At 58.4% G+C, this 11748-nt stretch overlaps 9 protein-coding genes across 9 annotated transcripts in view, besides 7 other annotated features; all 9 read right to left on the reverse strand.

Annotated features, from left to right (window-relative positions):
• The first annotated feature begins 31 nt into the window (after positions 1–31).
• Positions 32–89: a sequence feature (A-rich).
• A 141-nt stretch (positions 90–230) lies between these two features.
• On the reverse strand, positions 231–902 carry Tco025E_00185 (kinetoplast DNA-associated protein; the record flags this gene model as incomplete). Its single annotated transcript, XM_029367134.1, has 1 exon — positions 231–902. One exon carries the CDS (start codon positions 900–902, stop codon positions 231–233), a length of 672 nt encoding a protein of 223 aa, XP_029232741.1.
• A 367-nt stretch (positions 903–1269) lies between these two features.
• Positions 1270–2832, reverse strand: Tco025E_00186 (putative enolase; the record flags this gene model as incomplete). The annotated part of the gene is made up of 1 exon (XM_029367135.1): positions 1270–2832. One exon carries the CDS (start codon positions 2830–2832, stop codon positions 1270–1272), a length of 1563 nt encoding a protein of 520 aa, XP_029232742.1.
• A 306-nt stretch (positions 2833–3138) lies between these two features.
• On the reverse strand, positions 3139–3969 carry Tco025E_00187 (tRNA wybutosine-synthesizing protein 3; the record flags this gene model as incomplete). Its single annotated transcript, XM_029367136.1, has 1 exon — positions 3139–3969. The coding sequence occupies one exon, from the start codon at positions 3967–3969 to the stop codon at positions 3139–3141; it is 831 nt and encodes a 276-aa protein (XP_029232743.1).
• A 137-nt stretch (positions 3970–4106) lies between these two features.
• On the reverse strand, positions 4107–4823 carry Tco025E_00188 (uncharacterized protein; the record flags this gene model as incomplete). Its single annotated transcript, XM_029367137.1, has 1 exon — positions 4107–4823. The coding sequence occupies one exon, from the start codon at positions 4821–4823 to the stop codon at positions 4107–4109; it is 717 nt and encodes a 238-aa protein (XP_029232744.1).
• Positions 4824–5092: 269 nt separating this feature from the next.
• Tco025E_00189 (uncharacterized protein) lies at positions 5093–5698 on the reverse strand (the record flags this gene model as incomplete). Its single annotated transcript, XM_029367138.1, has 1 exon — positions 5093–5698. The coding sequence occupies one exon, from the start codon at positions 5696–5698 to the stop codon at positions 5093–5095; it is 606 nt and encodes a 201-aa protein (XP_029232745.1).
• Positions 5699–6019: 321 nt separating this feature from the next.
• Positions 6020–6412, reverse strand: Tco025E_00190 (uncharacterized protein; the record flags this gene model as incomplete). Its single annotated transcript, XM_029367139.1, has 1 exon — positions 6020–6412. The coding sequence occupies one exon, from the start codon at positions 6410–6412 to the stop codon at positions 6020–6022; it is 393 nt and encodes a 130-aa protein (XP_029232746.1).
• A 224-nt stretch (positions 6413–6636) lies between these two features.
• Positions 6637–6688: a microsatellite.
• An 8-nt stretch (positions 6689–6696) lies between these two features.
• On the reverse strand, positions 6697–8916 carry Tco025E_00191 (uncharacterized protein; the record flags this gene model as incomplete). The annotated part of the gene is made up of 1 exon (XM_029367140.1): positions 6697–8916. The coding sequence occupies one exon, from the start codon at positions 8914–8916 to the stop codon at positions 6697–6699; it is 2220 nt and encodes a 739-aa protein (XP_029232747.1).
• Positions 8917–9156: 240 nt separating this feature from the next.
• Positions 9157–9196: a microsatellite.
• A 381-nt stretch (positions 9197–9577) lies between these two features.
• Positions 9578–9602: a microsatellite.
• Positions 9603–9673: 71 nt separating this feature from the next.
• Positions 9674–9715: a microsatellite.
• Positions 9716–9750: 35 nt separating this feature from the next.
• Positions 9751–9789: a microsatellite.
• A 30-nt stretch (positions 9790–9819) lies between these two features.
• Positions 9820–9873: a microsatellite.
• A 519-nt stretch (positions 9874–10392) lies between these two features.
• On the reverse strand, positions 10393–11709 carry Tco025E_00192 (uncharacterized protein; the record flags this gene model as incomplete). The annotated part of the gene is made up of 1 exon (XM_029367141.1): positions 10393–11709. The coding sequence occupies one exon, from the start codon at positions 11707–11709 to the stop codon at positions 10393–10395; it is 1317 nt and encodes a 438-aa protein (XP_029232748.1).
• A 7-nt stretch (positions 11710–11716) lies between these two features.
• Positions 11717–11748, reverse strand: part of Tco025E_00193 (uncharacterized protein) — a gene marked incomplete at both ends in the record, with an annotated part of 1581 nt that continues 1549 nt past the window's right edge. Inside the window, one exon of the mRNA XM_029367142.1 lies at positions 11717–11748. This exon is cut by the window's right edge and continues 1549 nt beyond it. Within this exon, the coding sequence (XP_029232749.1) occupies positions 11717–11748 (32 nt within the window).

The following is an 11748-nucleotide window of genomic DNA, read 5'->3' on the forward strand; positions in this document are numbered from 1 at the left end:
CAAGCGGGTGGGTGGAACGGAGCAACGAACCAAAAACACGAAAGGAAAAGAAAACAAAAAGAAAACGAAGAACGGAAAGGGAAGAAAAGGTACAGGTAGACATGGGGAGGATGACACCAAGCCCCACATCCAAGGAGAAAAAAGACGACTCCACTTGTTCTATTCGAAACATCTCATTTTCTTGCAGTGTTTGCTTTCTTGTGTGTTTCTATTCATCGGCGGAGCCTCATCTATGCCACTGTGGCCTGTTCTGCCGCCTTGCGCCTCAGTGTGCTCTTGCGCCTCAGTGTGCTCTTGCGCCTCAGAGCCGCCTTGGGCTTCAGAGCCGCCTTGCGCTTCAGGGCCGCCTTGCGCTTCAGAGCCGCCTTGCGCTTCAGGGCCGCCTTGCGCTTCAGAGCCGTCTTGCGCTTCAGAGCCGCCTTGCGCTTCAGAGCCGCCTTGCGCTTCAGAGCCGCCTTGCGCTTCAGAGCCGCCCTGCGCTTCAGCAGCGCCTTCGCCTTCTTCTTTGCAGCCGCTGCCACGGCCGCCTCCTTTCGCTTGGTTGCCCTTGTAACCGCCTTGAGGGCCTTTCGCGTTCCCATCTTCGCCAGCACTTCTTTTTTCTTCAGTTCTCTCCACATCCTCCCAATGATGCGCTGGCGCTGCAAATTGCTGAGGTGCGTGAAGCGAAACGCCTGCTGCCGTTGGAGGCGGTTGAAGGAATCGAGTGCGGGGTAACTCTTCCTCGCGGCACGCGCCTTCAGCGCCTTCATCTTCTGGGGCGGGAGGGCGTGGTACATGCGGGCAGCGATAGTCGACGCGTCCTTCAGCGGCAGCCCCGACAGCTCCTTCTTCTTCGACAGTTCCTTGAGGAAGAGGGAGTAGGGGCTGACACGCAGCGCCGCCAGCGTGCGTCGAAACATGTTGCTGCTGTTGTCGGTTAGCCTGTTGGTGGTGGTGGATGGGCAAAGTTACGGCCGGAACTTGGCAGGACGCCTCGCGCAAAAGAAAACGAAAACAAAAACAAGGTCAACCTACCCACGCCCCACGAAAGGGCAAGCGGCAACCCCCCAAAGAAGAGGGAAGGAGAAGGAGCAAGGAAGAAGGCGTGCAGCGGGGGGAGGGGCGCCGGGATCCGGCACACAGAGAAGAGCCCACAGCAACGGCAAAAAACGTAGTTAAAACAAACTGCGGCAGCACGTAGCCTCTAGTCGTCCCGCCCCGGGCTATGTACATCCCCTCGCTGCGCCTAGTCCGTGAGCGTAAAGAGGCAAAATGGAAGGCGCGGGTTCACTTCTTTCGCTTCTTCTTGTCCATCCGGCGCTTAATCTCCGGCACCACGTCGTTGGGGGGATTTGGCAGCTCCATGCAGGCGAGCCTCGGCGCCTCGCGGCGGAGGGCGGTTGAGTGCAGCAACTCAGACTGAACAGACATGAGGTGCGACAGCACCTCGCACTGCGGGGTGCTCAGGAGCCCGCCCATGCACAGGAAGCGGGCATCCATGGCAACCGATAGGTGTGCCATCATGGCCGCGTTTCCCGCTAGCTCCTGCGTCGCGAAACTCACGCGACGCCCGTCACACGCCTTCACGCGGCGCACAACCTCACCGACGTCGGACAAAGTCCCTACAACGCCCGGGTCCAAAACAAAGTTTGACGTCCACAGACCACGAAGCCCGTCCTCCAGCGCCTTGTACTGGCTTCGCCCGTAGAGGTCACGGCCAGAGACGGTCAGGGATTCGCCCAGGGACGCCTGCAGGCGACGCAAGCCGGCGGCATCCTTGTCGCAGTGCGTGTCCTCCACGTAAACCACAAAGTCCGTGCGGCCTTGCAACTGTTCCCGCACGTACTCGGAGACCTGTGCCCCGGACACGTCCACGTCGCCTGGGAAGAGTGCGTACATCACATCTGGCGCGGCCTTGTTGTCTTTCCATGCGGCCGCGTTCGACGCGGCGGGCCCCGACGACGAGGAGGAAACAACGGCGGCGGCAAAACGTAGTCCGATGCATATATCATTCACGGGCGTGAGCCCCACCGCACGCACGGCTTCCTCGGCCAGGCTCACGACGTCCGTCAAGTTGTCAAAGTCGTCGAATTCGAGAGAACCGTCAGAGCGCATCATGGTGTTGTGTGCTCGGCAGAAGTGGTGAAAGACGGCAAAAATCTTTTGGACAACGTCCGACCGCATGGAGCCCTCCGGCATGGCTGGGATGAGAAGAACATCCTTCAGCGCGAGCCGCGCCGTCGAGGGGTTTTCGGGACCAAAAAAATTGACGCACAGCTGGGGCATGGCAAACTTCTCAGTCTCCTCCGAGGCGCCGAAGTGGCGGCGCAAGTACGCGAAGAGTGACAGGGAGGAGCAGCGGGCGGCCGCAGAGGCCGCCAGGGTACTCAGGCCGTACATTACACTCACCCCAAGATCCATCGCCTCCGCGGAGGCGCAAATTTGACGCAGCGTCGCGTCAAACCCCTCCTGGTCGCATGCCCCGCACTGAAGCAGACGGGGGAAGTAATTTTTTTGAAGCGACTCTGCGGTGTAGGTGGTGGGGTCGGCGGTCTCGTCCGCGCCGGTGTCATCCTCGAGCGGCGAGGGCCGCACAAACGCCGCGGACTCCGCCCCCATCCCGTTCAGGAGCCGCAGCGTCAGCCGCAGCACAAGTGAGCCGCTGGGGAGATACACGGCGTGCGTGGCGATGTCGCGAATCTCGTCGCCGGAGCACTTTTCTGTGAAGTACGCGGCAAAATACTCCTCCGGCCGCGCCGTGTGGGCATCGACGCAAGAGCGCGCCGCCTCCGTGAGGACCTGCGAGAGCCCGTACTTGTCGTCGTACCGCTTCCACGAAAGAAGTTCCATCGCCGCTACCGGGCAGAAATGGGGGAAAAAAAAGGAAAGAAAAAACGGAGGCCCGAAGCAACAGCAGGCGCGGGAATAACAACGACGACAGCGGTAGAAAAGGGAAACGCGGAGGAAAAAACAAACAGGGCAGTGGCAAATACCGCGCCAAAGAGCAGCGCCACGTTGGGCTTCTCACGCACGCCGTCAACGTCCAGCTCCTCCTCAGACGCGCACCACGCGCACACGCAGAGACGCCTGGGGCGCGACAAGACGACTCAACGGCACGGCAACAAAAAAAAAGGGAAAACTGCATGCATTTAGTGCTCAACACAAAAGCCGCCTCTGCACTTCGCCCGCAAATCGAGAACGCCGCGCCTCGTTTGCAGAAAATAGTGTGTTTATGTGAATAAGCGTATTCGTGAGCAGGAATTTCCACTCCGGGCTAGAAAAGCGTGCGTGGCCCAGCAGCCAGCGGCCCTGGGCAAACAAGGGAATGTCCACGCACAACGGTGACGTGATGCAGCAAGTAATCTTCCGAGCATCGGAAGTTCCACGCGAGCACGAAAGCACGCCGCTCTCCATTTGGCCACTCTCGGTCGCACACTGCAGCAGCCTCGCCGCGTCGTCCATGGTCTCGCACAAAACATGCACAATCATCGGCTCAAATTTGAGTTGTAATAGTTCCGTCTCATATATCAGCGGGTCATCCTCATGCTGCTTCGTGCGCCAGACAGAGAAACCCTCCAAAGCAGGCACCAACAGCTGCTCCACTGCTCTCTCCACGTCAGAAAATGCGTCATGTGTCTGAAACAGTGCGCCCTGACCAAAGGCACCGCGCTTACGCTCGGCCCGCTGCCCCTCCACAGCGGCCGAAACCTGTCCCCTGTGAAACAGTGAGACCCGCCCAGAGCACGAGCTCGATGTCACGTAGCAGCGAAACTTATCGTTGATAAGGTGGACCAACGGTGCCACCAGCGGGTCCACCCGACCCGCGTGGCTCTTGTCGTTTCTGTTCTCGCGAAGGTCCGCAAGGATCTTCTCCCGCCGCTCCATGAAAAGGACGTTGGGCACACGCTCCGGCTGCGCGAGCGACATCCCAGGCGCCGCGGCGCTGGAGGCAGGGCAGAGACGGAACGCACAGCGCCGAAGTGACATGGAGGAACCTTTTTTTTTTTAGTTTGAACGGTATCCCGCTGCTACCCCGCACTTCCCACCTCTTTGCTCGTCGCCCACGACGGCGGGGAGGCAAACAAGCAGTCGGGGGCCTCTCTCTCCCCGTAGCTTCCTTCGCTTCAGGGACGAGGTAATGCAACAGCACGACGACAAGGAGAAAGGGGGGGGGAAAGAAGCGGGGTGAGCGGAGAGCGTACGTGCAGGATGCGCAGGGGGCAGCGGGGCACTCGTCGCAATAATGCCCCACCCCCACTTCCAAAAATAATAATAACAAAAGAGCTACACCTCCCCAGCTGGAAATTGCCCAAAAGGGGCCGAGAATGTGGGTGGGTGGGGGGGGGGGAGGCAGTCCGCGAGGGAGAGAGGGAAACGCGGGAGAGTTGACACCACGCAGCACTGTTCCTGTCGCTATATATATTTTTTAGCTCCGCCTCATCTTTTTGCCGCTGTCTTTCCTGCTCCTGCACCTCTTCAAGCGGAATCGCGAGACGCACCCCGCAGGTTTGCTGCTCTATGAAGCGTCCACTAATGAGCTGCAGCCAGTTTGGTTCATTCGGCACGCTGCGCGCGAGCACGACGTCGCCGTTCCTCGGCGTCCACGGCGTGTAGTTCGGGTAGTGGTTGCTCGGCACCACATGCACCTGGCACCGTGGACGCCCGATGGGGCTCCAGTCGATCACGTACCGTCGCCCCTCGGCCGGGTCGAAGGCCTGGTAGTAGTGCATCAGGTAGTAGTCGCTAGCAACGCCGTAGAAGATGAAGAGAAGAAGGCCGCGTCGGACATACGAGGCCGATTTGCTCTGCAGGAAGTGTTCCGCGGACACCCAGGAGCTCATCCCATCAGTCGATGGCTACCCGAGGCCTCTGCCGACGTCGAAAAGCCCCGCCGCGCAGAAAAGAGAGAAAAAGAAAAAAGAAAGGGAGAGATTACGGGCCTTAGCGGGGCCGTGCATACACCAAGAGAAACGCACCGGCACATCCACACACGAGTAGACAGGCAGGCACATTTACATGCACGTCGGTACGTGTATGCAAGACGCTAAAAACACAGCAGCACAACTCAACGACAACAACAATTACTCCACGCACACAAAACACAGAAGCGTCAGTTCTTCTTCGTGGCTTTAACAGATTTCCTTCCCGCAGCAGCAGTAGGAGTAGTCGCTCCTCCTCCCCGTGCGGCGGCGGCGGCCTTTTCCTTCATTTCTTTCCGCAGCTGTTTCCGCTTCGTCGCAATCATCAACTTCAACATCTGCAGGAGGAGACGTCCCTGCAGCAGCAGAGCGAGGAGGAAGAGCGGGCACCAGTACACGACACTAATAAACAGCCCCTCGCGGTCAAAGTAGTTCACCCCTTTTTCCAGAAAGATCTCCGAAGCATGCGATCGGCCAAATTCGTTGAGGTGTGACGAGCACCAGCCGAGTAGAAGCACAAGAACATCCACCACAAATATGCGCTCCGCCGACGCACGCCAGGTGAGCATCAGCACCAGGACAATGACGGCCAGGTGAAACAGCGCGAGATAGGCGAAGAAGGGCTCGGACCAGTTCACCGCCGCCACGAACTCGCTGACCGGTTGATAGATGAGGCGCAGCACGCCGCCTCCGCCCTCGCTCCATGAAGCGTTGAGCACGTCCAACAGCGCGCCCCACCCTGTCGCGTTCAAAAGCTCTAAATGGGCATCAACCAGCGATTTCCAAATCCCCTCCATGACCGCCACGCAGCGGCTGCCCTTGCGGTCCCTCCAGCCAGGGACGGCCGCGAGGATGACGACGGCGCTCTGGTGCTTACAATTGCCAAGCAAAACAACAAAGAAAGAAAAAGAAATGAAATGAATACATCTACAGCGGCCTCGTCGTACAATGTCTCAGGGATGCAGCCCACTCAAGTGCAGGCATGCCTTGTGTCAAACACCACACAAATAAAGAGACGTGGAAGAGACGTTTCCGCCACCACGCACACATAGACACACTCAGGCAAAAAACCCATTAATCGCTGCGGTTACGCTTCAGTGGACAAAGACGCACGTAATTCACTTCTTTTTCTTAAGCTTCAGCTTCTTTGTTTTCTTCACCGCCAACTTCACTGCCGCCTTCTTTCCAGTCCTGTTACGGGCCATTAGCACCCCTGTGTGCGTCTTTGACTTGATGCCTGTGGCACAGTCTACGCAGAAGCCAACCACACGGCACTCCTTCTGGCACTTTGGGCAGTGCCACAAAACACCTTTGCGATCCTCGAATCCCTCGTAAATGTCCACGAGACTTTCGTGGCCGAGGCGTATCTTCATTTTGCTCTTCATCTTGGGCCGGGTGTTCTTGAGATGCACTGACTTGGGCACCGCCGGCACCACCGGGGGTAGAACCCCATCGTTCGCCTCAAGCACCGCCTTCCGCCGTTGCCGCTGCCGCCTAGTCTTGGACACCATGTCAGTCGTACAGCAACGGTGAAGCCACTACTCCGTGGCCCGAAGCAAGAGAGTGGGAGAAAGAAAGTGAATACGTGCATTGCATGTGTATATATACATGCATATTTATATATGGAAGGACAGAAAGACGAAGAATTAATTCATTGAATTACAGGAATTGCGAGGAATAGGAAGTGGGCAAAAGGGAAATTCACCGGCACTTTACATTTCCCAACTCTTTGACTTTGTGTTTGCTTTTTTTTTTCGTTGTTGTTGCTGTTGATGTTTTTTTTCTTGCACTCAACTCAATAAAAGGAAAAACGGGGCTCAACTCCCTTTTCACGGGCCTCCTTGATACGTTTCTCATACTTTGGGGCAAGTTCCTTCGCCTGCTTCCACGCAAACTCCTTCATGGGCTCGCTGAGTCGGTTATAGTACTTGTTCTTCACCTTCTCCAGCTTCTGGGGGTTGTGGGCCTTCATCGCGATGTTCATCATCGATGCCGGGCCGATGAGGGCGAGGTTGCCAGCCGTCATGTCACTGTTCGGCAGGCGCATGTTTTTCCGCGGGTCATTGAACCAGTGATCCTTCTTGAAGAGGTCCTCCGTGTCAAGCAGCTTGTCGTCCTCGTCGTCGTCGTCGTCGAAGGTGATTGCCTTGCCTTGCATCTGCTTCACCTCTGTGGTGTCGTACCCTGCGCGGTCCATCCGACTGATCCAGTACGCGGTACTCATGGGGGAGGCGATGGCCTCCTCCGCGTGCCCCTCGCTCACGCGCGGCTCGCTGGGCTGCAACGCCGCCTCCGCAAGAGCCGCCGCGTCTGCCTCGGCGTCCAGGGGCACGACGTGGCACGCCAAGCGGCCCGTGCCACCAAAGGGGAGAAACTTCACACGGCGGCCCTTCTTCAGGAGGGACTTGCACGTCTTGTAGTCCCGCACGTCCTCCTCGCCGTCGCGGAGAAGGTAGCGGTTGCCGTCGTCACCCTCAATCACGCCTTGGTCCTCCAACGGCGACCACGCAATCAGTGTTCCTTGCACCCAGGCGGCATCGGCGGGAAGCTCCTCCGCCGCCCCCACCGCCGCGCTGAGTTTACTAGTACTGCCACCACCGCCACCACCAGCAGCAGCAGCAGCTTCATCAACGACAGGAGTTTGTGCAGCAACACTCGGCGTCGCATTGGCTCCCGTTCGTCTTTCCAGCATCGGCACCACGGTGGTGGGGTCCCGGGTGGCGAGGGAAAGAATGTCCACCGCCCGTGCGTTGCGACGAGTTTCTCTGTCGACGGTAAAGCGCACCACAGCCCCTCGGATGGTGTTACTGGTTTGGTCGATAAGTTGTTTAAAGTCGGCCGCGGACTGAATATAATACAGTCGCCTGTTGCCCGTCTCAACTATGCCCTGCCCACCACTCCATCGGGTCACCACACCGTAGAGGGGAGCGGTGGGGAGCGGCTCATGATCGTAGTCAATCTCTTCAAAGAGGGTGCCAAGTTGCTTGGCACGTTTTGCGTGCTCCGCGGCGGCTGCCTCCTTCGCTCGCGTCTCCGTCGCGGCGGCCTGCGACGCATCAAAGTGCAACTTCCCACTCACAATGATGTTTTCTGCAAACACCTTCACGGGATGCGAGGCGTAGACCACCTTTGCAAAGCTGACGGCACGACCGACCAAGTTTAGCTCGGTGGGAAGCGCTGTGTCAAAGGCATCGACATTGCGAATGATGCACATGTCCTCCGCGCGCTCGTCCTTGGCACCCTCGGGGAGCTTCGTGGCATTCGCCAGCACCACTCCACTACGATGCAGCGAGGACCACGCCAGCACGACACCCGCCTGGTGGGTCGCCAGTACCTTCCGCTGTTTCACCTTCGCAGCCTCCGCCTCAGTTCGCCGTTGCTGCAGTGCCTCGCGGGCTTTTGCGTCGTCGCCGAGTTGGTGCCGCAGGCGCAGCAGTTCCCTTGTGTCCACGTCCAGCACCACGGGATTACGAAGGTCCTTTACGCCCAGTGGGGGTCGCACACTCACTTCTTCCTCTGCTGTCCCGATGCGTGCGTCCTCCGCACCCTCGCCATCGTCATTGCCCTTCCGTGGCGTCACTGTGCTCAAGTCGACGGTGATCTTTCCCGCGAAGAGCTGCGGAGAGGGGGCTGGCGATGAGGAAGGCGAGGCGGAGGCGCTTGGCGCTGCGGCTGTCTCTGGCGTCGCCTCACGGCACGGCTCCTGGCGAAAGCCGGCGAGAAAGTCGACCGGACTCGGTCGCGCGTAACTTGTCGTCGTGATGGGCTCCAGGCGACTGCGCGTGATGACGCGGTCCACGTCTTGCGCGCCGCGGATGGCCTCAAACTCGACCGTCGCGCCCTCCAAGTGGCGCAGTCGCGTGGGCAAAATAGTCTCAAACGCGCGCGTACTTGGGATGTTGTACTCCTTGCCGTCCGCCTCGCAACGAATGACGCCGCGCCGCTCAAACGGGTGCCACCAGACAACTCTGCCGCGGAGGCGAGTAGAAAACTTCAGTGGGCGTGCACGCCGCATCGCCGTCGTCAGCTGCGCCGCTTTTCCCACCCGACGCGAAGGGCAGGCACTAAACCCCCTGCTCTGTGCAACTTCCACGCGAAGTTTTCCCCCTCTTTGCAGCGCGTGTGTTGTCCGCCTTTTTTTTTATTTTCGTTTTCTTTTTAATGGGGGGGAGGTTTCGTGGGTTGCGTTGCCCAGTCAGCGGGCAGAGTAAAACTAACAAAACGCCGTCCAACGCCGGGAACGCAATGCGGCAGACGCACCTGCACCCCCACCCAACGCCCGCTCCCTCCGCCGCCTGTCCAGTGGACGCCTTTTTTCTCTTTGTTTTGCTTCTTTTGCCCTGCTACACGTCGCCTTTGCGTGTGCGTGTGTTGCCTTCTTTTCTTGTCCCCGCCGCTGGCATACGCAACGGCGGTCTCCTCAGCCACCACGGCGCAGTGCGATGTGCCCACAATCTTGCCGGGGCCCTTTCGTCTGCCTCCCTCTTCTCTTCACTGCAGGGGGGGGAAAAGAAGAAGACGCAAAAGGAAGGAACATCACCGCCCAGAGAGCAGTGGCGGCGGGGGGGCTAACGGGGCGGGCGACGTTGTGTCAGCGCTGCCTGTTGGCCTCTGTTTTTTTTTTCGGATGGGGAGACAAGAAAGCGACCACAAAGACGAGTGTGCGTCTGGTCGGGAGAACGAAAGAAAGAAAGAAAGCAAAATGAGATATATATAACTGCATGGTTTGCAAACACATTTAGCACTTCACGGGAGAAAGCCGCTTGCCGCTAATTCTTTTTTCTTTTATTTTCTTTTCTTTTATTTTCTTTATTCCGCTTCCTCGCATCACAGCAGCCATTTCTAGGCCCCTTCTCCTCCCGCAAGCTGCTGCTCCTCCTCCTCCTCCGCACTTGCGTGCGCGTCTCGCTGTTGTCGCGTTTGTTTTTTGCATGCATTTTCATTTATTTGTGTGTTTTTTTGTTTTTTTTTTCACTTTCGTTTTGTCTTCCTGGGATGGAAAACAAAAAAAAGGAGGATGAGGAGGGAGAAGGAGAAGTGGTGAATCTCAATTTCCATCCAGAGCGGTGCTTCCGCCACTCGCTGAGTTTTCTTTCCCCCCCCCCACCTCCCCCTCTTTCACGTCGCTTCCGCCGCCGGGGCATCCCCGGCACACTCCGCCACCGCCTCCCTCGTCATCCTTAACGGCAGGCGCCCTGCACCCGCAACTTGGGCCTCGCACCCGATGCGGGGAAGGAAGGCGGGCAAACTATATTTTACATGTGTGCATGCACGGAAGAGCAGAAACTTGGGGCCCACCCACGGCGTGAACGGGACGGGGGGGTGCGGCAAGCCACACTCTCACCCACCCGCGGTAAACGCGCCAGTGGTAGATGTATATGTGTATATATACAATGTGTACGTATGTGTGCATGTATTGCTCTTTTACTACTACACCCACCAAGACACTCTTTCCTCGTACCCGCCCCGCCCCACAGCCATGCCAACAAGCTCAGCGCACACATTCACGCTTATGACCGCAGAAGGCGCAGAACTTGACCTTCTCGCTAAGGTGTCGTTTTCCACACTCCGTACAAAATGGAACGAGTTGCTTGGGCGACTCAAGTTCTCCAATGGGACCGCGTCTGACAGCCCTGACTTTATTCGGGACCCGACGATCAGTGTTCAACGGACAGTAGGGATCACGCTCGCGGGAAGCCGCCAGCGTCAGTACGGAAAGGCTCTTCCGTCTCCATGAAAGTTGCTGCAAAGCGGGCGGCTTTGACGCAGTAGATCCCGCCTCCGAGCTGTGCAGCGGTGACCTGCTCTTTGTACCACGGAGCACATCCTTCTCCAGCGTAGGGGCGGGCTCGTCACGGCGCCAAGTCGTAACGCGGGTGGCCGCTGCACTTGCCCGGCGTCGCATATTGGCTGTAGCCGCCTGCCCGGTCACAGCAAGCGGACCGTGGCCTAAACCTCCAATACGCCTCTCCGGTTGCGACTGCGTCTTCGTTTTTGGCTCTCCTGAAAAGACAACGGTGACCTTTGAGGACCCGTTGGTGCTCTTGATTCTCCTTTGTTGACTCGGGGGAAAACTAGCTGCTTTTCTGTCGCGAGGCGAGGATGACCTTTTTGCCCCCGCCCCGGTGGAAACTAGTACCTCCAACATCTCAGTAGATTTGCCCAGTGATGGTCGCGTGGCGGCTGCAGCAGACTGACGCTGGACCCCCGGGCTTTCCCCCGTCTTCGGCTTGTCGGCAATAACAACAGGAACAACCGGAGCCGCAGGATCCACTCCCAGAAAAGAATTTCTTGTCGGAATTGGCACGCGGGGCTGCTTGGCTTCCTGCGGTGTAGACTCCTTTGCCGTGGTTGCTTTCGTTAGCGCTGTTGTCTTTGCCGTTTGCTCCGATGGCAGCTCCTTCGCAACGGGCGACCGCGACACGGTCTTCTCGATGGGCGATCGCGACACGGTCTTCTCAATGGGCGATCGTGAGGCGGGCTGAATAGTGGGCGATCGTGGCACGGTCTTCTCGATGGGCGATCGTGACGCGGACTTCTCAATGGGCGATCGTGAGGCTGACTGATTAGTGGGCGATCGTGGCACGACCTTCTCAATGGGCGATCGTGACGCGGACTTCTCAATGGGCGATCGTGAGGCGGGCTGATTAGTGGGCGATCGTGACGCGGCCTTCTCCGGCGAATGCTTCTTTGGCACATGAGCTGCCGCAAGACGTGCTGCGGTGTTATGCGGCATGAGTCGTGAGAGCAGCTCAGGAGACCGTATCGGCTCCGCGCTCAGCAGCCGCCTGGCGTCCTCCTCGCCCATGTTCCTTCTAGAGTCCACCGTCAAAATAATAATCGGCGG

This window comes from Trypanosoma conorhini, assembly GCF_003719485.1.
Source record: "Trypanosoma conorhini strain 025E chromosome Unknown Tco_14.4_contig_00003, whole genome shotgun sequence".
Taxonomy (NCBI): domain Eukaryota; phylum Euglenozoa; class Kinetoplastea; order Trypanosomatida; family Trypanosomatidae; genus Trypanosoma; species Trypanosoma conorhini.